General features: G+C 42.1%; 1 protein-coding gene across 8 annotated transcripts in view; it reads left to right on the top strand.

Annotated features, from left to right (window-relative positions):
• KCNJ5 (potassium inwardly rectifying channel subfamily J member 5) overlaps positions 1 to 27,720 on the top strand; it is a 121,728-nt gene that overhangs the window by 1,475 nt on the left and 92,533 nt on the right. For 6 of the 8 annotated variants that reach the window (XM_056544313.1, XM_056544310.1, XM_056544318.1 and 3 more), the window contains exon 2: positions 15,840 to 15,889. In XM_056544313.1, the coding sequence (XP_056400288.1) occupies positions 15,843 to 15,889 (47 nt within the window). In that variant the 5' untranslated portion in view covers positions 15,840 to 15,842. Of the gene's footprint in view, positions 1 to 3,076; positions 3,179 to 15,839; positions 15,890 to 27,720 lie in introns of those variants that run through there. The other 2 variants (XM_056544315.1, XM_056544312.1) reach the window with 2 other exon arrangements.

Below are 27,720 nucleotides of genomic sequence, written 5' to 3'. Positions count from 1 at the left end.
TCAACCTACTGTATACAGCTCCCCCTGTCCTATATTCAACCTACTGTATACAGCTCCCCCTGTCCTCTATACAACCTACTGTATACAGCTCCACCTGTCCTATATTCAACCTACTGTATACAGCTCCACCTGTCCTATATTCAACCTACTGTATACAGCTCCCCCTGTCCTATATTCAACCTACTGTATACAGCTCCCCCTGTCCTCTATTCAACCTACTGTATACAGCTCCACCTGTCCTATATTCAACCTACTGTATACAGCTCCACCTGTCCTATATACAGCCTACTGTATACAGCTCCACCTGTCCTATATACAGCCTACTGTATACAGCTCCACCTGTCCTATATACAGCCTACTGTATACAGCTCCACCTGTCCTATATACAGCCTACTGTATACAGCTCCACCTGTCCTATATACAGCCTACTGTATACAGCTCCACCTGTCCTATATACAGCCTACTGTATACAGCTCCACCTGTCCTATATACAGCCTACTGTATACAGCTCCACCTGTCCTCTATACAGCCTACTGTATACAGCTCCACCTGTCCTCTATGCAGCCTGCTGTATACAGCTCCACCTGTCCTCTATGCAGCCTGCTGTATACAGCTCCACCTGTCCTCTATGCAGCCTGCTGTATACAGCTCCACCTGTCCTCTATGCAGCCTGCTGTATACAGCTCCACCTGTCCTCTATGCAGCCTGCTGTATACAGCTCCACCTGTCCTCTATGCAGCCTGCTGTATACAGCTCCACCTGTCCTCTATGCAGCCTGCTGTATACAGCTCCACCTGTCCTCTATGCAGCCTGCTGTATACAGCTCCACCTGTCCTCTATGCAGCCTGCTGTATACAGCTCCACCTGTCCTCTATGCAGCCTGCTGTATACAGCTCCACCTGTCCTCTATGCAGCCTGCTGTATACAGCTCCACCTGTCCTCTATGCAGCCTGCTGTATACAGCTCCACCTGTCCTCTATGCAGCCTGCTGTATACAGCTCCACCTGTCCTCTATGCAGCCTGCTGTATACAGCTCCACCTGTCCTCTATGCAGCCTGCTGTATACAGCTTCACCTGTCCTCTATGCAGCCTGCTGTATACAGCTCCACCTGTCCTCTATGCAGCCTGCTGTATACAGCTCCACCTGTCCTCTATGCAGCCTGCTGTATACAGCTCCACCTGTCCTCTATGCAGCCTGCTGTATACAGCTCCACCTGTCCTCTATGCAGCCTGCTGTATACAGCTCCACCTGTCCTCTATGCAGCCTGCTGTATACAGCTCCACCTGTCCTCTATGCAGCCTGCTGTATACAGCTCCACCTGTCCTCTATGCAGCCTGCTGTATACAGCTCCACCTGTCCTCTATGCAGCCTGCTGTATACAGCTCCACCTGTCCTCTATGCAGCCTGCTGTATACAGATCCACCTGTCCTCTATGCAGCCTGCTGTATACAGATCCACCTGTCCTCTATGCAGCCTGCTGTATACAGATCCACCTGTCCTCTATGCAGCCTGCTGTATACAGATCCACCTGTCCTCTATGCAGCCTGCTGTATACAGATCCACCTGTCCTCTATGCAGCCTGCTGTATACAGATCCACCTGTCCTCTATGCAGCCTGCTGTATACAGATCCACCTGTCCTCTATGCAGCCTGCTGTATACAGATCCACCTGTCCTCTATGCAGCCTGCTGTATACAGATCCACCTGTCCTCTATGCAGCCTGCTGTATACAGATCCACCTGTCCTCTATGCAGCCTGCTGTATACAGATCCACCTGTCCTCTATGCAGCCTGCTGTATACAGATCCACCTGTCCTCTATGCAGCCTGCTGTATACAGATCCACCTGTCCTCTATGCAGCCTGCTGTATACAGATCCACCTGTCCTCTATGCAGCCTGCTGTATACAGATCCACCTGTCCTCTATGCAGCCTGCTGTATACAGATCCACCTGTCCTCTATGCAGCCTGCTGTATACAGATCCACCTGTCCTCTATGCAGCCTGCTGTATACAGATCCACCTGTCCTCTATGCAGCCTGCTGTATACAGATCCACCTGTCCTATATGCAGCCTGCTGTATACAGATCCACCTGTCCTATATGCAGCCTGCTGTATACAGATCCACCTGTCCTCTATGCAGCCTGCTGTATACAGATCCACCTGTCCTCTATGCAGCCTGCTGTATACAGCTCCACCTGTCCTCTATACAACCTACTGTATACAGCTCCACCTGTCCTCTATGCAGCCTACTGTATACAGCTCCACCTGTCCTATATGCAGCCTACTGTATACTGCTTCCAGCAAAGTAGAAAATGAACAGGGCAACTCACCACATGCGTCTTCTTTAATCTTCTTTATTCAACAATGTAGAAAATACATACAGTGCAGGGTAAGGGTGGATGATACAGATCGGAGCTACGGTGTAGATCGGAGCTACGGTGCAGTTCCGCAGTGTACGCATCAACTGGCCCACGACATCATCACGTTGGACACACATTTAAATATCCCTCCCCCTCTGTTTACATAGTAATCATAAAACAAAAGGTAAGTGCAATTAAAATGTTAAAACCAACTCTGCAGAAGTGAAAAAAATGGGGCGTTTGGTTTTCCCTATGTAAAAATAGTTGCACTTACATATCACTGCATACATAGGGAAAAACCAAACGCCCCCTTTTTTTCACAGAATTCGTGAGCATGTGAGATCCCTCAGAACCGGCATAGGAGCCACTAGATTTATCCAACATATGAATGAATTCCACTCCGGTGACAAATGTGGATTCCAGTTTGCAGGTCTTGAGAGGGTCGAGCGCAGCCACAATGGTGTTAATAAAGATGGCATTTTATTAAAAAAGGAAACTAGATGGATTTTACGCTTAGAAGCAATGGGACCTCTGGGTTTAAATGAACGAACTTAACTCAGTGCCTGTTTCTGCAGAGTTGGTTTTAACATATTTTAATTGCACTTACCTTTTTGTTTTATGGTTACCATGTCAACAGAAGGGAGGGATATTTAAAATGTGAGTCCAACGCGATGACGTCTTGGGCCAGTTGAAGCGTACACCACGAAACGGCACCATAGCCCCGATCTACACCCCCCCCGTCTGTATCGTCCACCCTTACCCTGCACTGTATGGATTTTCTACTTTGTTGAATAAAGAAGATTGAAGTAGACACATGTGGTGAGTTGCCCTGTTCATTTTCTATTATGCTGGAACATGCACATTGGACTATTACACAGAGAGCACCACCTGGCACAGATCAGCTAGCGGAGGTACTGACATATTGACTGATTGTATAGGCAGCGGTGCCGAGTGTTTCTGTCTTCTACTTATGAGAAATTATTACCTACTGTGTACAGCTCCACCTGTCCTATATACAACCTATTATATACAGCTACCAGGAGACAGGCCAGTACATCAGGAGACGTGGAGGAGGCTGTAGGATGGCAACAACCCAGCAGCAGGACCGCTACCTCCGCCTTTGTGCAAGAAGGAGCAGGAGGAACACTGGCAGAGCCCTGCAAAATTACCTCCAGCAGGCCACAAATGTGCATGTGTCCACTCAAACGGGCAGAAATAGACTTCATGAGGGTGGTATGAAAGCCCGGTGTCCACAGGTGCGGGTTGTGCTTACAACCAAACACCATGCAGGGTGTATGGCATTTGCCAGAGAACACAAAAATTGGCAAATTTGCCACTGGCGCCCTGTGCTCTTCACAGATGAAAGCAGGTTCACATTGAGCACATGTGACAGACGTGACAATGTCTGGAGACGCCGTGGAGAACATTCTGCTGCCTGCAACAGCCTCCAGCTTGACTGGTTTGGCGGTGGGTCAGTAATGTTGTGGGTAGCATTTCTTTGGGGGGCCGCACAGCCCTCCATGTGCTTGCCAGAGGTAGCCTGACTGCCAATAGGTACCGAGATGAGATCCTCAGACCCCCTGTGAGACCATATTCTGGTTCGGTTGGCCCTGGGTTCCTCCTAATGCAAGACAATGCTAGACCTCATGTGGCTGGAGTGTGTCAGCAGTTCCTGCAAGAGGAAGGCATTGATGCTATTGACTGGCCCGCCCGTTCCCCAGACCTGAATCCGATTGAGCACATCTGGGACATCATGTCTTGCTCCTTCCACCAACGCCAACTTGCACCACAGACTGTCCAGGAGTTGGCGGATGCTTTAGTCCAGGTCTGGGAGGACATCCCTCAGGAGACCATCCGCCACCTCATCAGGAGCATGCCCAGGCATTGTAGGGAGGTCATACGGGCACTTGGAGGCCGCAGCCACTACTGAGCCTCATTTTGTCTTTTTTTTTTTTTAAGGACATTACATCAAAGTTGGATCAGCCTGTAGTGTGGTTTTCCACTTTGATTTTGAGTGTGACTCCATATCCAGACGTCTCCTATGTACATTCTATTATATAGGGCCAATGAAGTAAAATTTTTTTTAAAAAGTGGCATTACCTGCTGTTTATTTATTCTTCTTTCATTGGTGCAGACAAACCTATCCATCACCAAGATGGGCATGGACACTAGTGTGTTTCGGTGGTGACAGCCATTTTACACTTCTACAGACCCCGCACTACTGCTAGCATCACCACTGATATACACAACTACCGTGACGTGAACAACAAGACATACTGTACTAGAGGAAGTGTGTATTAAAAACAATTTAAAAACAACCTTAGAATCTTACAAAAGATGCTTAAATCAATCCTATAGTTTAATCCATTCTTGCCCTGAGCATTTGTTTTTATGTTTTAGCACACTTCTGATTGTAATAGCTATCTGTCTATTAATACGTTAATTAGGGTCAGAACACTCTACGTTTTGGCCCCCATTAATCGTACCCGTCGGCATCCCGCCATAAACGGGATGCTGACGTATACTGTAAACGGGGGGCAGCCCATTTAATTCTATGGCCAAAAGGAGTCACCTTGTCACTCCTTTCAGGACATATGCACTATTTCAAAAGTGCAACAGGCCCTGTCATGAGTGCGCTTAAAATAGCGCATATGTCCCGAAAGCAGTCACTAAGGGTGACTCCGTTCGGCAGCACAAGTAAATAGGGTGTGCTGCTCCCTTTAACAGTATACGTTGGCATCCCGTTTTCGGCAGGGTGCCGACAGATACGGTTAACGGGGGGGGGGGGGGGGGGGGGGGGCCAAAACGTAGTGTGTTCCAACCCTTACCTCGCTTCAGAGCAGTTTGTGTCTGCTACTATCAGTAGCCAGACACTCGATGATAATGACTGGCAGTGGTGATCCTGCTGTTGCCGGTCATTTAACCCTTGCCAATTTAGCCTAATGCCAATCACGGCGCTTAATGGGTTAAATGACCGGCAGCGAAAATCAAAGTTTTCGCAACGTGATTGCAGCAGTTCAGTGAGCTAAAATGGCAAAGAAGGTTCCCCTTACCTGCCGCTGATCTACTGATGCAGCTTGGTTTAGCTAGGCTATATGAGTGAATCGCTGGTTATACTCGGCATAGCATTATACAGTAAATGGAATCTAATGATTGCATATAAAAGTCCCTTTCCCTTAATGAAAAATCAAATCACCCGGATTTTCCATTTTACAAAAAAACTATTAACATATTTGGTATCGCGAAATGCGTAATTGTCCAAACTATTAAAGGAATACTGCATATAGACAGACTAGTTGTGTATATAAAGTTTTGTATATAGTTTAAAATATTTGATTTAGAATAAATGTCCAAGCAGGGCCCTTGCTATGGACTGGAACATATATAAATAATTAATTAATTAATTAATTAATTAGATAGATTATTGCACAATGTCTTAAGGTAAAGTGTCCGTATAAAACAATGGAACGACCACCTATTGCACAATATCACTGTTTTGTACCCAGTTAACCAGCCTCCTATTTCACTGTAATGCTGTAGCATAATGTTTGTAGCAAACAAAGTATATAGCAAACAACTTCTTCAGTAGCTGAAACTATGTGCCACTTCAGGAAGATATCAGAATTTCAGAGTTTCAGCTACTGAAGAAGGGGTCACCCTGAAATGCATATCAGAATAACTGTTTGCTATATACTTTGTTTGCTACAAACAGCAACAGCATTACAGTGAAATAGGAGGCTGGTTAACTGACTGATCAATAACTGGCTACAATAACAGTGATATCGTGCAATAGGTGGTCGTTCCATTGTTTTAAATGGACATTTTACTTTTACTCATTGTGCAATTATTTATATATGTTCCAGTCCATAGCAAGGGCCCTGCTTGGACATTTATTCTAAATCATAATAAATATTTATTTTAAACTCTATACAAAACTTTATATAAAACTAGTCTGTCATTATTTATATATAATATGTGTGTGAATATATATGTATGTGTATATATAAAATCTCTTGAGGTCTGTACCATATTTTGCATTACTCTTATCTTTTGGCACGAAGGGTTACGTGCAACACAAGTACCTCGATAGATATAGATAGATAGATATATAGATATATATATATATATATATATATATATATATATATATATATATATATATATATATATATATATATATATATATATATATATATATATATCTATCTCTTTTATATAGTGTGAGCCCCCCGACTTCCTATTTTTTTTTTTTTATATGTCCCCCAGATCAGCCATCAATATTAGACTGACTTAGTTCCCACCCCTGGCAATCAGCTCTTTCACGGGGCCATGGTACTGCAGGCTTTTACATTTTTTGCTAATCCTTGCCATTACTGTACTAGTAGCTGCAGTACAAGAAACTGCAGCATTGTTCACTTTAATAGCGCAATGGTGCAGCACCTTTTGCCACTGGAACTAAAAGTATGTACGGGACTGGATAACTGTAAAGAGGCAGCAGCGCTCACAGAACCTTTTTAGGCCCCTTTCACACTACATAATTAGGCTGGGTTCACACTACGTTTTTGCCATACTGTTTTCAATCCGTTTTTCTAAAAAAAAAACGTATGTCAAAAAAACGGATGGAACATTATGGAAAAAAGTAAACCGTATACTGTTTTTAAAAGTGCATACAGTTCCGTCAGTTTTTATAGAAAAAAAAACCCATACGTTTTTGAAAATGTCCATTTTTAATGGGAGGGGTCTTGGGTGGGGACTTTAGGATTCAAATGCGCATGTGCAAAGTAAAAACGTATAAGTTTTTCTCATATGGAACCGTATACATATATGTTTAAAAAAAAACGTATGCGGGTGTAGTACGGTTTTTAAACCGGAGTCAAAACCGTGGTTGACCACAATTTTGTCTCCGGTTTAAAAAACGTACTGCAACCGCATACGTTTTTTTAACATGGATGTCAATGGGAAACGCACATGTATACGGTTCCATACGGGGAAAACGTATACGTTTTTACTTTGCGCATGTGAATCCTAAAGTCCCCACCCAAGACCCCTCCCATTAAAAATGGACAAAATTTTCAAAAACGTATGGTTTTTTTTTCTATAAAAACTGATGGAACTGTATGCGCTTTTAAAAACAGTATACTGTTTAAAAACTCATACGGTTTACTTTTTTCCATACTGTTCCATCCGTTTTTTTGCCATACGGTTTTCTTTAGAAAAACGGATTGAAAACAGTATGGCAAAAACGTAGTGTGAACCCAGCCTTACTCAGTTTTCGAAGTTCCGTCAGAAAATCGGCAGTAAAACGGCCTTTCCAAAATCCTATACAGCCGTTATAAAATCCCATTATAGTCTATGGGATTTTCTAATAGCCATTTTAACCCGTTATAGCCCATTATTAATAAATGCTGTTATTTTGCGGCGAAAGATAGTAACAGGAGAAATAGTTCATGAACTAGTAGTGTGAAACGGGCCTTATAAAGTTAGTCAGTTCAGGAAACCAGAAGACAGATCACTGCTGATCTAAAATTGATGTTGTAAATTAAATCAAATGTTTACTAATGCACTAGCAATGTGCCTTTACTTTTGATGGGGAAATCCAGCTTATTGCTATGGCTGTGTGAAGATAAAACGTCACGTGTTTATATACATATATATTTATGAAATCAGAGCATAGGAGTTCATACTCCACTAGCCAGCCTTCCGGCTGCGTTTGGAACATTTAGTTCCGAACGATGTGCTCGCTCTGCGGGGGGTCGGCCATGCTCCCTCATGATGTAACGCCACGCCCCTCAATGCAAGTTTATGGGAGGGGGAGTGACGGCCGCCACGCAGTGCTTGCACAGCATTCGGAACAAATTGTTCCGAATGCAGCCAGAAGAATGGCCAGTGGAGTACCCCTTTTAAGATTTTGATTCATTGCTTGCACAGATAAGAGCTGTGAGATGCCCTCTGCTGGACAGAGGTAGATACTACATGACAGTAGGAGGCACACTCCTCTCATAAGTCAGAAGCTGACTGTAGTAGAATAGCATCACACTAATTTAAGCATGACACATTTTACTGCATTACATAAACCTAATATATAATGGAATTGAATGGTATGGAATGAGTCACTGTAATTTTACTGTATACATTCACTGTATGTAAATGCCCTAGATTAGCTTTACAAGTTAAGATATGACTATTCTACTACAGGAAGGAATTAATCAGATAGACAATGGAACAATTCCCCCACCCTGCCAGATAGTTTCTGTAGTCTACATTTTAATATGTAAATGCTATTCATGACTCGGATTCTACAACTAATAACTCTTAAAGGGGTACTCCACTGGAAAAAAAAATGTTTCTTTTAGATCAGCTGCTGCCAGAAAGTTAAACAGATTTGTATATTCTATTTCAAAATCTTAATCCTTCTTGCACTTATAATCTGCTGTATGCTACAGATGAAGTTATTTTCTTTTTGAATTTCCTTTCTGTCTGACCACAGTCCTCTCTGCTGACACCTCTGTCCATTTTAGGAACTGTCCAGAGCAGGATAGGTTTGCTATGGGGATTTTCTCCTGCTCTGGACAGTTCCTAAAGTGGACAAAGGTGTCAGCAGAGAGGACTGTGGTCAGACAGAAAGGAAATTCAAAAAGAAAAGAACTTCATCTGTAGCATACAGCAGATTATAAGTGCTAGAAGGATTAAGATTTTGAAATAGAATATACAAATCTGTTTAACTTTCTGGCAGCAGCTGATCTAAAAGAATTTTTTTTTTTTTCCAGTGGAGATTTTTCCAGGAGATTATAAGTGCAAGAAGGATTAAGATTTTGAAATAGAAGTAATTTACTAAACGCTGCGGCCAGATGTTCGCTGCAAGTCAAGGAAAAATCGCAAAATGCCGTATCCACTTTGTCTTTTTCAGGTTGGCAGTTTTTTCAAAATCCCATTATGTTGAGCCTATGGCGTTTTTTATTTATTTTTATTTTTTTCACTGAATTCATGGCATTTTTCTCCCATAGAAGTTCATTGGAGTAAAAAAAAACTCTCAGAAAAACGCCCTGTGTGTTTTTAACTTTGGCGTTTTTTAATTCTTTCTTGGACTTAAAGGAGATATCCAGTGCTGAACAACTTATCCCCTATCCTAAGGATAGGGGATAAGTTGCAGATCGCCAGGGGTCCGACCGCTGGGGCCCCGAGATCTCCTGTACGGAACCCTGACAGCCCGCGGGAAGGGGGCGTGTCGACCTCCGCACGAAGCGGCGGCCAACACGCCCCCTCAATACAACTCTATTGCAGAGCCGGAGCGCTGCCTTCAGCAATCTCCGGCTCTGCCATAGAGATGTATTGAGGGGGCGTGTCGGCCGCCGCTTCGTGCGGGGGTCGACACCCGCTATCTGGCCGGAGAGCCTGGCCCCTGTACAGGAGATCGCCGGGGGCCCCAGCGGTCAGACCCCCCGCGATCTCAAACTTATCCCCTATCCTTAGTATAGGGGATACGTTTTTCACCACTGGACTACCCTGTTAAGCGATCCAAAAAAGAGATGGAGATACCTTTTTTTTCTTTTAATTTTTTTTTCTTTCTTTTTTACATTTTTATGCAGTACCACTACTCCCAGCATGGAACAGAATGATCCATGATGGCAGTAGTAGTACCTGTACTAATAGACAGATCCCCCCGGGTGTCGCTTCTGACACCCGTTGCGACCCTCCTATATAATGTATATAATGCTGCTGTTCTCCGCTCCACCGCACTGTATTGCATGCTGATTGTTGCTGCACATGCTGGGGGTTCTAGTTTTGCAACAACAGGAGGCACACTGGTTGCGAAACACTGAGTAAAGTAACAAACTCTGTGTTTCGTAACCAATGTGCCTCCAGCTGTTGCATAACTACAACTCCCAGCATGTATGGTCTGTCAGTACATGCTGGGAGTTGTGCCCTCGCCCCTGTTCTGGCACCACTGGGGGCTTTGTAAATGCACATGGCCCCCGACTTTTATTCCTACCAAATTCTCTTACCAAAAGCTCAATGGCCCTCCTTCTCTTCTGAGCTTTGTAGTGCGCCAGCAGAGCACTTTACATCCACATATGGGGTATTTCCATAATCAGAAGAAATGGGGTTACAAATTTTGGGAGGCTTTTTCTCCAATTACCCCTTGTGAAAATGAAATATTTGGGGAACACCAGCATTTTAGTGAAAAAAATCTAATTTTTCATTTTCACGTCCAACTTTAGCAGAAATTTCTCAAACACCTGTGGGGTGTTAAGGCTCACTGTACCCCTTGTTACGTTCCTTGAGGGGTGTAGTTTCCAAAATAGTATGCCATGTGTTTTTTTGGTTCGTTTTTTTTTGCGCTGTTCTGGCACCATAGGGGCTTCCTATATGTGACATGCCCCCCCAAAAACCATTTCAGAAAAACTTGCTCTCCAAAATCCCATTGTCGCTCCTTCCCTTCTTGTAGTGCACCAACAGAGCACTTGACATCCACATATGAGGTATTTCCTTACTCGAGAGTAATTGGGTTTCAAATTTTGGGGGGTCTTTTTCTCCTTTTGCCCCTTGTAAATTTTCAAAAACTTGGTCTACAAGAACATGCAAGTGTGAAAAAAATAAAGATTTTTTATTTTCTCCTTCACCTTCTGCTATTACTATGAAACACCTAAAGGGTTAACACACTTTCTGAATGTCATTTTGAATACTTTGGGGTGCAGTTTCTATAATGGGGTCATTTATGGGGTATTTCTAATATGAAGACCCCTCAAATCCACTTCAAAACTGAACTGGTCCCTGGAAAATTCCGATTTTGAAAATGTTGTGAAAAATTGGAAAATTGCTGCTGAAGCCCTCTGATGTCTTCCAAAAGTAAAAAATTTCAGCTTTGATGCAAATATAAAGTAGACATATTGTATTTGTGAATCAATGTATAATTTATTTGGAATATCCTTTTTCCTTTGCAAGCAGAGAGTTTCAAATTTTCATGAAATTTTGGAATTTTTCACCAAGAAAGGATGCAAGTAATGGCGAAAATTTACTACTGTGTTAAAGTAGAATATGTCACGAAAAAAAACTCTTAGAATCACAATAATTGGTAAAAGCATCCCAGAGTTATTGATGCATAAAGTGACAATGGTCAGAATTGCAAAAAAGGGCTCAGTCCTTAAAGCGTACCTGTCATAGTGCAAAAAAAAAAAAAAAGGAAAAAAGTGATATGTTACTCAGGACCCAATCCTGATCATGTGCATATAATTTTTATGTGTCTCGGACCTATATATCCAGAGATGTAAGCATTTATCTGCTGGTGAGTTACTTTTTCATTGTGCAGGCTGGAGGGGGCGTGTCAGTCTGTCTCCCTCACAGGAGCAAGCCTGGGCAGTCAGCCAATCAGTACTATCTACTCTGTAACCCTTTCCTCTCTGGTTTTATGCTGTGTCATGTGTCAGAGGAAGATACTTGGAGCTTGCCTGCAGTAATCAGAAGACATTATGGTGAATTCATAACTGGATAAAATGTATAAATATAAGAATAGATCTTTATAAAATTAGTGCAAGGATTTTTTAGATAAAAGTACAGCATTTTTATGAATACATGTCCTATTTGTTTTATCTTCTCCTAGTAAAGCTGGATGCTAATCAGCATAGCTGTCACTATGTGTATCATTCATCTTTCACAGACTCCTGAATGTCTGATCAACTTCTTTGTCATTCAGGGGTCCGAGAAAGCTTTGACTATTTCAGCATGCTGGGAGTTGTAGCTGAAGCTGCAATGTTTGTAAATAACTGTTAGAGCAGTGTTGCCTCCAGCTGTTGTAAAACTACAGCTCCCAGCATGTCCACACATCCTTTATCTGTAGTTTTGCATACACAATAGAAATCTCCTATACTGGATACCGGTATGCTTTACGGCCAGTATCCAGTATGCTGTAAAATCTAGACTAGTCTGCCTGGCTAAAAGACAGGCGACCCCTAGTGGCGGCTATTTTGAGCTTGAATTTCAGGTGAAAATTATTATTATTTTTTTTTAACAGGTGTATATTGTGAAATGTCATATTATAATGAGTCCTGCAATATATGAAAAGTTTTTAACAATAACAGTGCCTCTTTAAAGTGAAAAAGGGCTCAGTCCTTAAGGGGTTAAAAATGAATAAAAATGTAGTTATAAAAAAAAAAAATTACATACATTTTTTTTTTTTTCCATCCCTACTGCATCCTTAGGCTACTTTCACACTACACTTGAAGCACCGTTACTAACGGATGTTAAGGGCTTCTTTTTATTTTATTTATTTATTTATTTATTTATTTTTTTTAAACCTTGACTGCTATTAACATCCGTTATTGTAACGGAGCCTAACTGGAGTCATAACTGGCACAGAGGATCCCATTAACTTGAATGGGATTCCTTTAACGTCTGTCATAGCGTTATTCCACCGGAAGATAGCCGGAGAAAAAGACGTCGCAAGCACTATTTTTCTCCCGCTATCTTTTAACGGCCATCTCCCTGCCGGGCACAAATGGCAGTGTGAAGGGAGACTAACCTTATGGTGACATGTCTTTAACCCCTTATGTTTGTTCATGCCCTATACATATTCAGGGGTGTGGAAATTTTATAAAAAACTACTTGTCCACGGGACTAAAATGGAGCAAAATCTACTTGTCCCTTATGACGATCCACTTGTCCGGGCCAATTTTCGCTTTTACGCTCTAGTTTTTTTACCCCCTCACCCTAAATTAGCCATAAATACCTACTATAATGACACCTTTTAATTTTTCAATAACATTCTCCGAACCCAAAAAAATAATATACACATATATATATTAAGGGAAGTGAAATTGAAATAGTAAAAGATAATTTAGCAGATTTGGTGGTTTTCTTTTCTGCGCCATTTACCTTGTGGTTGAGGTAACGTGTTAGTTTTATACTTTAGGCGCCTGATTACAGCGATACCAGATTTGTATCATTTACGTCATGTTTTACTAATTCTGAACTTTTTCAAATTTTTTTAATTGCCATTTTTTTAACCCCTGTAGCTTTATTTTTTTTCTGCATACCTGGCTGTATGAGGGCTAATTTTTTGCGCCATAATCTGTTTTTTTCATCGGTACCATTTTGGTATTGATCTGACTTTTTAATCGCTTTTTAACTTTTTTTTCTGGGATATTATAAAAATTGCAATTCATTGGTTTGGTATTTTTTTTAGATTTACCGTACGGGATACATAATGTTATATTTTAATAGGTTGTACAATTACGCACGAAGCGATACCTAATATGTTTATTTTTATTATGTTTACGTGTTTTTATATAGGAAAAGGGGGTGATTTGAACTTTTTACATGGAAGGGGTTAAAGGGAACCAATCATCAGATTTTACCCTATATAACGCTTGGCAAAGAGTTATATAGGGTAAAATCTTTATTTTCACCATTCCTGGGGGACACTCCTGCCCCCAGGGATGGTGAAAATATGAAGTTATAAACTAGTCACCGCCGCCGCCGTAAGTAGTCACCTGGGCGGGGAGCTCTTCTCATCTACTCCCGTTCTTCGCCGGCAGCGACGCCCCCTCCGCTTGATTGATGGGCCGCGTCATCGTTCCGCTCACTGAACAGACAAAGCAGAGCGATTACGCGGCCCATCAGTCAAGAGGAGGGGGCGTCGCTGCCGGCGAAGAACGGGAGTAGGTGAGAAGAGCTCCCCGCCCAGGTGACTACTTACGGCGGCGGCGGTGACTAGTTTATAACTTCATATTTTCACCATCCCTGGGGGCAGGAGCGTCCCCCGGGAATGGTGAAAATAAAGATTTTACCCTATATAAAGCTTTGCCATGCGTTTATATAGGGTAAAATCTGATGATTGGTTCCCTTTAATGCAGCAGTCTTCAAACTGTGGCCCTCCAGATGTTGCAAAACTACATCTCCCAGCATGCCTGCACAGCCAACGGCTGTCCTGGCATGCTGGGAATTGTAGTTTTGTAACATCTAGAGGGGCACAGTTTGAAGACCTCTGGGTTAATGTGTGTCTTTCAAACTTTTATTAAAACTTTTTTATTTTTTTATTTTTTTTACACTTTATTACACTTATAGGAGGAATCATTCGATTCCTCAGACAGATGAATAGATACTATTGAATTCTATTAATCTGTGTGCTCTGTGATCCATTGATAGAGCCTGGTCCAGCCAGGCTCTATCCATGACAGAGCGGGACAGGAGGAAGCAGAGGTAAGTCCTCCGGCTACCTCTATAGTGGATCGCCCCCCTGCGATCGCGCTGCGGGGGGGCGATCTAGCCCACCAGGAAGCATTGACATCTCCCTTTAGACGCCGCTGTCAGCTTTGACGATCTAAAGGGTTAATAGCCAGCCGCGGCTGCAGAGAACAGCCGGGGGCTGCAGAGTATGGAGCGGGCAGGAATCCCGAGCCCGCTCCATACTCCCCTGTGAGCGCCGTATACAGTCTCCCCGTGCAGACGTGCGGGGAGCGAAGGCAGAGGATGCAGGTCTGCACGGGGAGAAATAAGCCACGCCCCCTCATCTCCCCCCGCACATCTGCAGAGCAGGGGAGAGAAGACAAATGCACAGCTTCTCATCTCCCCTGCTCTTCTTCGGAGGACACAGGCTGCTGAGTATGGAGTGGGCAGGAGTCGGCAGCCCGCTCCATACAGACTGCAGAGGTCCAGGCGACTTGTCAGGTCCGGCCCTGCTTGCCCGAAGCCGGGCTAAGGGCCAGACAAATTCACCTGCCCGGCGCCCAAAACTGCTAGTCCCGGGCGTCGGGCAATAGAAATTCCACATCCCTGCATATTAGTGATCTTATATATGCTGATGTCCCACCATACTGTTTTTTACAATGTCGTTTATTGCACTTTTGCCACCTGAGCACATACCCATGATGCTGTTGTATCGTATTTCTTGTTTTTGTTTTGCTGAAAAAAAATAATTTGTTAAAAAAAAAAAAAAAAAAAAAAATTAGCACAGTAATAGAAAAACTGTATTTTGTGTATTGTTTTATTTGCATTGACCTGCAGAATAAAGTGTCATTTTTACCATAAAGTACACTGCGTAACCCCCCCCCCCCGCCCTGATTACAGCAATACCAAATTTGTTTAGTTTTTGTCATGTTTTACTAATTAACTTTTTAAATTGCCATTTTCTGACTCCCTATAATTTTTTTTCCGTATACTGGGCTGTATAAGGGCAAATTTTTTTGGGCCGTAATCTGCTGTTTTTATAAGTACAATTTTTGTATTGATCAGACTTTTTGCTAACTTTTTTTACTAAATTTTTTTCTTGATATGATGTTATGAAAAACGCAATTCTGTTTTTTATTTTTTCCCGTTCACAATTGCGAACGTGCTGACGACCAAATACGTTTATTTTTATTATGTTTACATGTTTTTTTGTATGGAAAATGACTGTCATCATTTAAATAACCTTTAAAAATATCCTAGCCAGAGGTTTATATGAAAATGTTTCTTAGTTTTGTTCTTTTCTTCTCTCCTGTTTTAGAAAATGAAACCATATCAGCACCCACAAAGATTACTTGAAACCCCACAACAGTAAGTATTGATGTTGTATTTTCCATAACCTGGTTTTAGTTATTTGTAGGTACTGCAGTGCAAATAGAAAAATAAAGTGTGATTGTCACGATGCCGGCTGGCAGGAGGTGGATCCTCTGTGCCAGAGAGGGATAGGCGTGGACCGTGCTAGTGGACCGGTTCTAAGTCACTACTGGTCTTCACCAGAGCCCGCCGCAAAGCGGGATGGTCTTGCTGCGGCGGTAGTGACCAGGTCGTATCCACTAGCAACGGCTCAACCTCTCTGACTGCTGAAGATAGGCACGGTACAAGGGAGTAGACAGAAGCAAGGTCGGACGTAGCAGAAGGTCGGGGCAGGCAGCAAGGATCGTAGTCAATAAGGTAATAGCAGGAGGTCAAGTACACAGTATGGACAAACACAGTAACGCTTTCACTAGGCTCAAAGGCAACAAGATCCGGCAGGGGAGTGCAGGGGCAGAGATCAGATATAGTCTGGGAGCAGGTGGAAGCCAATTAAGCTAATTGGGCCAGGCACCAATCATTGGTGCACTGGCCCTTTAAGTCTCAGGGAGCTGGCGCGCGCGCGCCCTAGAGAGCGGAGCCGCGCGCGCCAGCACATGACAGCAGGGGATGGGAACGGGTAAGTGACCTGGGATTCGATTCGCGAGCGGGCGCGTCCCGCTGTGCGAATCGCATCCCCGACGGCCATGACAGTGCAGCGCTCCCGGTCAGCGGGACCGTCCGGGGCGCTGCGGAGAGAGAGACGCCGTACGCGCTCCGGGGAGGAGCGGGGACCCGGAGCGCTAGGCGTAACAGTGATTATTTCTAACCCTTTATAATAGCATATGATTCTTGTAGCAATATTTCATTCATTCTTGGAAAAGTGATAACTAAAGGCACATGTCGTCATTTTTCCTGTTTTGAACGTTGCGGGTGAAGAAGGTATATGGTAATTTTTTTTGCTGTCAATCTACAGGATTTATCTTGCTGTCTTATAGTTAGTCTCTTTGATGTTAGTTGTGACCAATCACAGCTCGGCTTTCATTTCTCATATTGCTCAGGTAAAATGAAAGCGGAGCTGTGATTGGTTGCTATGGGCAACAAGGAAAATCTTGATAATACTCCCACATTGTAAAAAGCGCCTAATACAGATGTTTGTTTTTCTTTTTACACTTTTTTAAATCTGTATTTGTTCCTTTTGCTGTTTTGGTAGTGTTGCTGGGTGTGAAAACACTGTACAAATACAAAATAGAAACTCCTACTTAACCCCTAGTGACATGTACATGTACACCCTGCGCTTGCTTCTAGTCTACGAAGTGGGCTCAGGAGCTGAGCGCACTTCATAGCCGGTTTGTCCCGGCTAATGCCAGACAACACTGATCAGTGTACACAGCATTGCTCAGTGTAAATGCAAATGAAAGATTGCTGGTAAAAGTCCACTATGGTGATTAAATAGTAGAGAAAAAAAAAAGTGTAAACAAAATTTAATAAATGAGAAAAAGCCCCTTCCCTAATAAAAATGTCACCCCCTTGTTTCCATTTTTTTTTCCAAATAAAATAATGTTAACAGAAACAAACATGTTTTATCGCTACATGCAAAAATGTCCGAACTGTTAAAAGTGCATGTCATAGAGGGATGGTCCCTTGGCTAATGCCAGACATAACCCATCAGGGTTATACCTGGCATTAACTCTTTAGATGTTGTCTAAAATGTCATCTACAATTTCAAAAAACTAATCCCTCCTGTTCAGTTGGGCTTATTGAGACCACCGCGGTGAAATTGTGGTGTCCCGATCAGCTGAGCGGATGGCGGATAGGGCCCTTACCTGCAGCCTCGCCGTCCGATTGGTGCTCCAATGGCAGTCGGGATCAATAATGCCAATAACACTTATCAATGCTGTTGCATGGAACAGTATATACAATCAGAAGATTGCATGATATTAGTCCCCTATGGGAACTCAAAAAATTGTAAAACATTTTTTTATTAATAAATGTGAATTTACCCCTTTCCTAAAAAAAAAAAAAAAAGAAAAAAAAAAAAAAAAAATTAGAATCACCACCCTTGTCCCATAAAAATTTTAACCCCAAGTGTTTGTCACAATGTTCCCAATTGGGTCCCTGAGCTTACCAGCAATGGTTTTTTTTTTTTTTTGTTAACGTTTTTGATGGCACAATTAACTTTATTCAAAGATGTCCGGCATTATGCTTGACTCTTGGCTCCTTAGCCCCTTAAGGACAATGGATGTTAATGTATCTCCTGATGCGCTCGTACTCGGTGCACCAGGATGTACATTTACGTCCTGTACATGATGCGAGCACCAGAGCGTTGCTTGCATCATGCACGGCAGGTCCCGACTTATCAGCAGCCATGAACCCGCCAGTAATGGCGGACATCAGCGATCATGCTCATGTCCGCCATAAGCCCCTCAGATGCTGTGATCAATACAGATCAGGGCATCTGTGGCAATGCAGCACTTCTAATGGCTGATCTTATTGCCTGCGGCACGGCCACAGGGATCAGATTAGCCAAGATGGCAGATGGAGGTCCCCCTCACCTGCTCCGGCCATCAGCTCGGGGTCTTCCAGCAGAATAGAGAAGATTGCTGATAATGCATATTAGTGTTATGCCTATTCATATTTGCTATAAATAGACCTTTATGAGAACATAAAAAATGTAAAACAAATGTGAAAAAGCCCATCCTCCAATAAAAATTCAAATCGCCCTTTTTTTCCCCCATTTTACAAAAGAAGCTTAAAAAAATAATTAATAAACATATTTAGTATCTGCGAGTGTGTAAATGTCCAAACTATCAAAATATGTTAATGCTTCCATATTTACGTTTAGTAAAAGCCAGAAATTGCTGCTTTTTGGCTACATCATCCCATAAAAATAAAACGTGATCAAAAAGTCACATATATACACAAAAGTGTTACCGATAAAAACTACAGAACAAGGCGCACAAAATTACTCATACAGCCCTGTATGCGCAAAAATGAGAGAGTAAGAGGGGTAAGAAAATTAAAACATACTAATATTGTTTAAAAAGTTTTATTTTTTTCCTTTAAAGTAGTACAGTAATAGAAAATGATGTCAACATTGAGTATCATTTAAATTTACTCAATTTTTTCACCGCAAAGTGCACTGTGTAAAAACGAAACCATCCAAAGGTTGCAAAATTGTGAGCCAACTTAGAAAATCTTGTGGCTCTATTCAGCACATCAGTATACAGAATGGGGGAGGAGGACAAACTGCCCACTGCTGACCTGTTGGAGCAGAGCCTTTACGCATACAGCTAAGTGCTCAGCTTATTCTTGTTTTGTGTATATGCAATAGCGGCAAGTACATTCTGTATGCTTTTATGTTTCTTCAGGTGTCCTCATACAGTAACAATACAGTAACTACCCCGAGCTGCAATTTGCAGTCTTTTTTTATAATAAGAATAATCCTGTATCTAGAATATTCCTGCTCTATATATGACTAGAAGTTGTTGACTATGAAACCAGTCACCTCTTGAGTTAAAGCCAGTCTCCATGATTGGTTGGTGAAAGTAGATTATATACTTAGAGACTTGATGTTCCCAGGGACTAACTACTTTTTAATAAATAAGGACATTTACAACAGTGTTTACTGAGCTCTATGCCCTGGGGGAAAGTCACATTCTTTTGAAGTATGTTCAGCTCATGTTCATTCCTTCCACCATCATTGGCGTCCACATTATTCTTTTCCATTTTTATGAAAAACATTGTCTCTTGGCTGCTAGAACCAGTCTCAACTGGGCAAGTTAACCTGTTTCTCATGGACTGAATGTTAATGGCTAACCTATGAGGCCTGGTAGTAAGCTGAGGGCACATGCTCCCTGAAGTCAATAGATGGACTGAAATAGCTGCGAAAACCACCTTTGCTCGTCTGGTGTTTCATGATAAGATGTTGTTTCAGTTCAGGCCATATTATCTTGTTGGTCACCTTGTATTATCCAGACAGAAGTGAACAATGGTGCACTATGGTGATGGCTAATATTAGTCTTCTTCTCCTACATGTGATTGACACTTCCTGTAGTCCTGTCTAACTGGTAGCATTCTTGCCATTGAAATGTGTTTACATAATCAGTCTAAAGCTTTTTTTTTTTTTTTTTTTTTTTTTTTAATATTTTTAGACTACATTCTGACATATAACTGCATCCTTTCATAAATAGTCTGAGTGCTGTTAAAGGAAATATGTCAGCTACAAATTAAGTTTCAGCACTGTTAAATAGCTGTACGGGCAAGAGACACATGGTATCATCTGTATATGCTTCCATATGAGCCGATCCCTATCCCTGCTTGATTGACAGTCCTCTGGAAGCCGAGCCCTGTTTACAAATCTTCCACCTGCACACAATTCCTATGCACAGGAACAGGACAAGATTTGGATACACAGCCTCAATGGTTGTTTAATGTTGTATTTACATGCAAGTCATTTGTATTGAGATAACTGGAACCTTCCTGGTGCAAATGTTTGCTTTCTGGATTAAGATGCAGTCACCCTACACTGTGATGGAAGAAATATTTTACTTATTTAAAGAACTTTGGGTCCTACGTGTTGCTGAGCCATGTGTGTGAAGCCTGTACAGTGGTGCACAAAAACCTTCACTACATGCAGCTGACATTTAAAGGGGTACTGCGGTGGAAAAACCTTTTTTATTATTATTTTTTTTTTTTTTGGCAAATCAACTGGTGCCAGAAAGTTAAACAGACTTGTAACTTCCTTCTATTTATAAATCTTACTCCTTCTAGTACTTATCAGCTGCTGTATGCTACAGAGGAAGTTGCATAGTTCTTTTCAGGCTGACCACATTGCTCTCTACTGACACCTCTGTCCATGTCACGAACTGTCTAGAGGAATCAAGAAACTATAGGCCAGTAAGTCTGACATCAATAGTGGGGAAATTAATGGAAACCCTACTAAAGTATAGGATTGTGCAACATCTAAAGTCCCATGGATTGCAAGATGAAAAACAACATGGGTTTACTTCAGGGAGATCATGTCAAACGAATCTGATTGATTTTTTTTGACTGGGTGACTAAAATAATAGATGGCGGAGGGGCAGTAGACATCGCATATCTAGATTTTAGTAAGGCTTTGGACACTGTCCCACATAGAAGACTTATCAATAAACTACAGTCATTGAGCTTGGACTCCAATATTGTTGAGTGGATTAGGCAGTGGCTGAGTAACAGACAACAGAGGGTTGTAGTCAATGGAGAATATTCAGAGCGAGGTCTTGTCACCAGTGGGGACCTCAGGGATCTGTACTGGGACGAATATTGTTTAATATCTTCATTAGCGATATTACAGAAGGTCTCGATGGTAAGGTATGTCTTTTTGCTGATGACACAAAAATATGTAACAGGGTTGATGTTCCTGGAGGGATCAGCCAAATGGAAAAGGATTTAGGCAAACTAGAAGAATGGTCAGAACTCTGGCAACTGAAATTTAATGTGGATAAGTGCAAGATAATGCACCTGGGGCGTAAAAACCCTCAGGCAGAATATAGATTATTTTGACACAGCCCTGACCTCAGTATCTGAGGAGAGGGATTTAGGAGTAATTATTTCAGAAGACTTAAAGGTAGGAAGACAATGTAATAGAGCAGCAGGAAACGCTAGCAGAATGCTTGGATGTATAGGGAGAGGTCTAAGCAGTAGAAAGAGAGAAGTGCTCATGCCTCTGTACAGAACACTGGTGAGACCTCAATTGGCGTATTGTGCGCAGTACTGGAGGCCGTATCTCCAGAAGGATATAGATACTCTAGAGAGAGTTCAAAGAAGAGCTACTAAACTAGTATATGGATTGCAGGATAAAACTTACCAGGAAAGGTTAAAGGACCTTAACATGTATAGCTTGGAAGAAAGAAGAGACAGAGCGGCTATGATAGAGACTTTTAAATACATTAAGGGAATCAACATGGTAAAGGAGGAGAGCATATTTAAAAGAAGAAAAACTACCACAAGAGGACATAGTTTTAAATTAGAGGTGAAAGGTTTCTGCAGTAATATCAAGAAGTATTACTTTACTGAGAGAGTAGTGGATGCATGGAATAACCTTCCTGCAGAAGTGGTCGCTGCAGATACAGTGAAGGAGTTTAAACATGCATGGGATAAGCATAAGGCTATCCTTCATATAAGATAGGGCCAGGGACTATTCATAGTATTCAGATTATTGGGCAGACTAAATGGGCCAAATGGTTCTTATCTGCCGACACATTCTATGTCTATGTCTACAAGCAATTCTCCATAGCTCTCCTCTCCTACTCTGGACAGTTCCTGACATGGACAGAGGTGTTAGCAAGGAGACTGTGGTCAGACTGAAAAGAACTACACAACTTCCTGTGGAGCATACAGCAGCTAAGTACTGAAAGATTAAGATTTTTAAATAGAAGTAATTTACAAGTCTGTTTTAACTGTCTTGCACCAGTTGATTTAAAAAAAAAAATAAAAATTCCACCGGACTACCCCTTTAATTTCCCATGTAGATCAAGGAACTGAGCACATAAGCCCTTATTATCAATCTATGATACATCTGTATACACTGATCAGCGATAACAGCGAAACCACTGACAGGTGTCACAAAACAAAGTTACTAACAGCATCTGTGTAGGGTGAAGATATATTAGGGAGTAAATGAACAGTCAGCTCTTGTTGTTGATATGTTGGAAGCAGGAAAAATAGGCAAGTGTAATTTTCTGTGTATCATGACAAGAGTCAAGTTGTAATCTGTAAATTATTGGACTAGAACCTTTTCAGAAATGCCTGTGTTGTGGAGGTTTTCCTGGTATATAATGGTTAATACTAGGGCTGAAACAACTAATCCATTAATTGGCAACTAATTGATTATGAAAATATTTGTCAACTATTTTCATAATCGAATATTCATTTGGTCGATTAGTTGGTCAGCCAATATCTAAAGTTTACATACACATAGTGATTATCACTATGTATATATGCAGCTGTGGTCCTTGGCAGCCCGTGTAGTGAAAAGGGGGCCCATCACACAATCTTCTGCTTCCTGCAACTATCGTGAGTCCCCGGTTGTCAGGCTCGGTGCTGAAGGCCAGACTCCCAATAGTTGCAGAGAGAAGATGCAGGAATTATGTGTGCTGGCCCCTTCTTCACTAAATAGGCTGCTGGGGGCACGTAGGATGGACACCCAGGGAATGTGCTGCCCTTCCTTTCTGGCCACAGATTAAAAACACAGGGAGTGGGATATAGCCCTTACAAGGAAGGTAAAAAAATGAAAATTTACATTTAAAAGAATGAGGGATTGAAGCCAAGCCAGTCTTGTCTGACCCCACAGAAGAGCTGCTGTAGAACAAAGTGCTGAAAGAGTTTCTCCTGGCCATGATAAAAGTTGATAGATAACACATGGCATTGAAGCTTGCTGTGTAGGAGGCCCTGCAGACTGGTCAAAGTGCCCATACTGACACTTGTCCATCACTGAAAGCACCTGTAATTGTCATACATGCATGTGAACCGGAGCAAGAAGCCTGGTCTGATTGATCATGTTTTCCATCATATGGATGGTCGGGTGCATGTGCATCACTTAACTAGGGAAGAGTCCACAGTAGAATTCATTAAGGGATGAAGACAAGCCAGCCTAGGCAGCGTGATGCTGGAAGCCTCTTGTCGTGGTATTATGAGAATGTTATTGTGACATGCACCAACTACCTAAACACTGTAAAGACTAAATTCCCCCCTTAATGTCATCAGGATCCCCCTAATTATAATGGCTCTTTACAGCAGAGTAATGCCTCGCTAAATTGCAGACATTGTTCAGGAATGAGGAACATGACAAAGAGATCCAGGGGATTGACTCATCCTCTAAATTATCCAGAACCCAATCTGATCGATCTGTGGGATGTGCTGAAGAAACAGGTACCATTCATGGAGATTGCATCTCACAACAGGTACAATACCTCAGCAGTGATGGGGAGTGTGCATGAATGTGAAGACATTGATATTGTGACTAATCAAGGAACTTGCTTAAAGGGGTACTCCTCTCCCTGACATCTTATCCCCTTTCCAAAGAATAGAGGATAAGATGTCTTATTGTGGGGGTTCTGGCTGCTGGGACCCCCCCACGATCTCCTGGCAGCACCTAGGTGTTCTGAATATTATTGTTCAGAATGTGTCGCAGTGATAGCTGTGCTCGCTTGTCACGCCCCCTTCTCTAGACATGACATGGAATACCTGTTTATTCATTTTTTTAATGTGTTTATGTTGTATGACAACACATTTAAGGGACAATTAACCCCTTAAAGGGGTTGTTCGCTGCCTTAATTTTTGGAGCTCCGCTCACAGCGTCCGGAAGTTAATTACTCCGAACGCTGTGTGCTGGCTTCCGTGTTCGCGGCCGCTGGGCGTAATGTCACGCCCGCCCCCTTGTGACGTCTCGCCCGCCCCCTCTACCAAAGTCTATGGGAAGGTGGCGTGACAGCGGTCGCGCCCCCTTCCCATAGACTTTCATTGAGGGGGCGTCCGTGACGTCACGCCCGGCGGCTGCGAACGCGGAAGCCCGCACACAGCGTTCGGAGCAATGAACTTCCGGACGCTGTGAGCGGAGCTCCGAAAGTCAGGGCAGCGCACAACCCCTTTAAGGACCAGGCCCATTTTGGCCTTGAGGACCAGACCAATTTTATTTTTACATTTTGTTTTTTCCTCCTCGCCTTCTAAAAATCAGAACTCTCTTAGATTTCCATCCACAGACCCATATGAGGGCTTATTTTTTGCGTCACCAATTGTGCTTTGTAACTACATCACTTATTTTACCATAAAATGTACGGCGCAACCAAACAAATATTATTTATGTGGGAAAATTTGAAAAGATAACCGCAATTTAGCTAATTTTGGAAGGTTTTGTTTTCACGCTGTACATTTTCCGGTAGAAATGACATGTTTTCTTTATTCTGTGGGTCAATACGATTAAAATGATACCCATGGTGATATGCTTTTCTATAATTGTACCACTTTAAAAAAAAAATCTCAAAATTGGTATGTTTGAAATTGCCCTATTTTGACCACCTATAACTTTCTCATTTTTCTGTAAATGGGGCGATATGAGGGCTCATTTATTTGCACCATGATCTGTAGATTTTATCAGTACCACGTTTGCTTAGGTTTTACTTTTTTATAAAAATTTTGTTCATTTTTTTGAATAAAATATGACAAAAAAGCAGCAATTTTGGACTTTAAAATTTTTTTTTTTACTTTAATGCCGTTCACCGTACGGGATGATTAACAATATATTTTAATAGTTCAGACTTTTTTAAGCATGCCGCGATACCAAATATGTGTATTTTTTTTTAACGCTTTTTTGGTGGTAAAATGCGAAAAACTGACGTTTTACTTTTTTTATTGGGGGAGGGGATTTTTTTTCACATTTTTACTTTTTATTTTATTTTTCCCCACACTTTTTATGTCCACATAGGGGATTATTCATACCAATCAGTTGATTGCTAATACTGTTCTGTGCTATGTATAGGACATAGCACTGCTCAGTATTATCGGTCATCTTCTGCTCTGCTCGATCTCAGACCAGAGCAGAAGACCCCGGGAGACGGCCGGAGCCAAGTGAGGGGACCTCCGGCCGCCATGCTGGATGATCGGCAGCGCTGCGGGCGATCTGATCATCCATTCAAAGTACCGCACTGCTGCAGATGCCGTGATCTGTATTGATCACGGCATCTGAGGGGTTAATGACAGACATCCGCGCGATCGCAGATGTCTGCCATTACCGGCGGGTCCCTGGCTGCTGATAGCAGCCGGGACGTGGCGCATAAATGTGCGTCATGGTGCGCTAAGTACCACGTCACCATGACGTACATTTACGTCCATTGTCGTTAAGGGGTTAAAAGCCAAAAGGACACTCTTTTGGCCTCCATCTTGTAGTAAAAAGGTTGTAGACACACACAGCATGGGTATTGGTAGTGATGAATGGCAAAGTTTTCAACTGTGCCTAAATTCTGTTATATTATTATAGCCTGTATTTACACTGTTGGATTCATCTGCACAGGGAAGATGTTTCCTATACATCCTTGGCTTTAAAGATAAGTAAATCTATAATTTGACAGGATGTATAAACCGAATATCTTCTTGAAATTACTGGAAATCCATATAGTTATGCTTTTACTTAGGGGGTAAGGGGTAATCCGCTGCTCAGTGTTAGGAACAATTGAGGGGGGCGGGGCTATGCCGTCACAAGCTCTCGACTCCAGCATTCGTACCCCTTTTAAGGGCTCTCCAACTCCCATACATTTAAGGTTATTTGTGTAATATATTGTATATGTTTACCTTGTGGTTTTTAAGATATCTGCTTGCAGTCATATTCCTTGTTTACATTCAAAAGATGAAAAATCTGGGAAAACAATTGTAGCCACAGTTAGGCTGGGTTCACAATACGTTTTTGCCATACTGTTTTCAATCCGTTTTTCTAAAGAAAACCGTATGGCAAAAAACAGATGGAACAGTATGGAAAAAAGTAAACCGTATGTGTTTTTAAACAGTATACGGTTTTTAAAAGTGCATACAGTTCCGTCAGTTTTTATTGAAAAAAAAACCCATACGTTTTTGAAAATGTTGTCCATTTTTAATGAGGGGTCTTGGGTGGGGACTTTAGGATTCAAATGCGCATGTGCAAAGTAAAAACGTATACTTTTTTCCCGTATGGAACCGTATACATGTGCGTTTCCCATTGACGTCCATGTTAAAAAAAAAAACAAAAAAAAAACACATATGCAGTTGCAGTACGGTTTTTAAACCGGAGTCAAAACTGTGGTTGACCACGATTTTGTCTCCGGTTTAAAAACCGTACTGCAACCGCATGCGTTTTTTTACATGGACGTCAATTGGAAACGCACATGTATACGGTTCCATGCGGGAAAAAAGTATACGTTTTTACTTTGCACATGCGCATTTGAATCCTAAAGTCCCCACCCAAGACCCCTCTCATTAAAGATGGACAACATTTTCAAAAACGTATGTTTTTTTTTTTCTATAAAAACTGACGGAACTGTGTGCACTGCTTAAAAACGCATACGGTTTACTTTTTTCCATACTGTTCCATCCGGTTTTTTGCCATACGGTTTCCTTTAGAAAAACGGATTGAAAACAGTATGGCAAAAACGTAGTGTGAACCCAGCCTTAGAGATGAGCGAACTTACAGTAAATTTGATTAGTCACAAACTTCTCGGCTCGACAATTGATGATCTTCAGCTTTCAGGTGCTCCTGTGGGCTGGAAAAGGTGGATACAGTCCTAGTAGACTCTTTCTTAGGACTGCATCCACCTTTTCCAGCACACCGGAGCTGAACTAATTTATGCAGGATAAGTTAGCAACTGCCGAGCCGAGAAGTTCGTGATGAATCGAATTTACTGTACGTTCGCTCATCTCTAGCCACAGTATCGTATCCATATATTATTGGTCTAGCCCTGTTTTCAGTCTCTTTCCCCCCCCCCCCTCCATGTGTCACTGATGATTGTCCTGGGACTTCTGGTGATCACAAGACCAGGACAGATTATTCTTGGAGCTTGTATTGCCATCATTGTGGGCTGTGCGCTAAACATCCACACCACAATGACAGCATGTGACATTTACTTACTATATCACATTGGGGAAATCAGATGTATGGGTTTAACAGCAAAAATGAAAATATTTTAAAATCTTGTAAACTTTGCCTCCTAAAGACTGTGCTGCCACAATAAAAGCAAATGATGGGTTCTCTGCTGGTATGCCCTGAGGTAATGCGGTAATAATACGGCACTCATGCATCATTTTATTTTTTATGTGTCTAGGTTATATATACACCAATGGTAGATGTG

The sequence above is a fragment of the Hyla sarda genome, chromosome 10, assembly GCF_029499605.1.
Source record: "Hyla sarda isolate aHylSar1 chromosome 10, aHylSar1.hap1, whole genome shotgun sequence".
NCBI classification, from domain to species: domain Eukaryota; kingdom Metazoa; phylum Chordata; class Amphibia; order Anura; family Hylidae; genus Hyla; species Hyla sarda.
The sequence above is the reverse complement of the archived record's forward strand: the minus strand, read 5'-3'. Positions and strand labels throughout refer to the sequence as shown.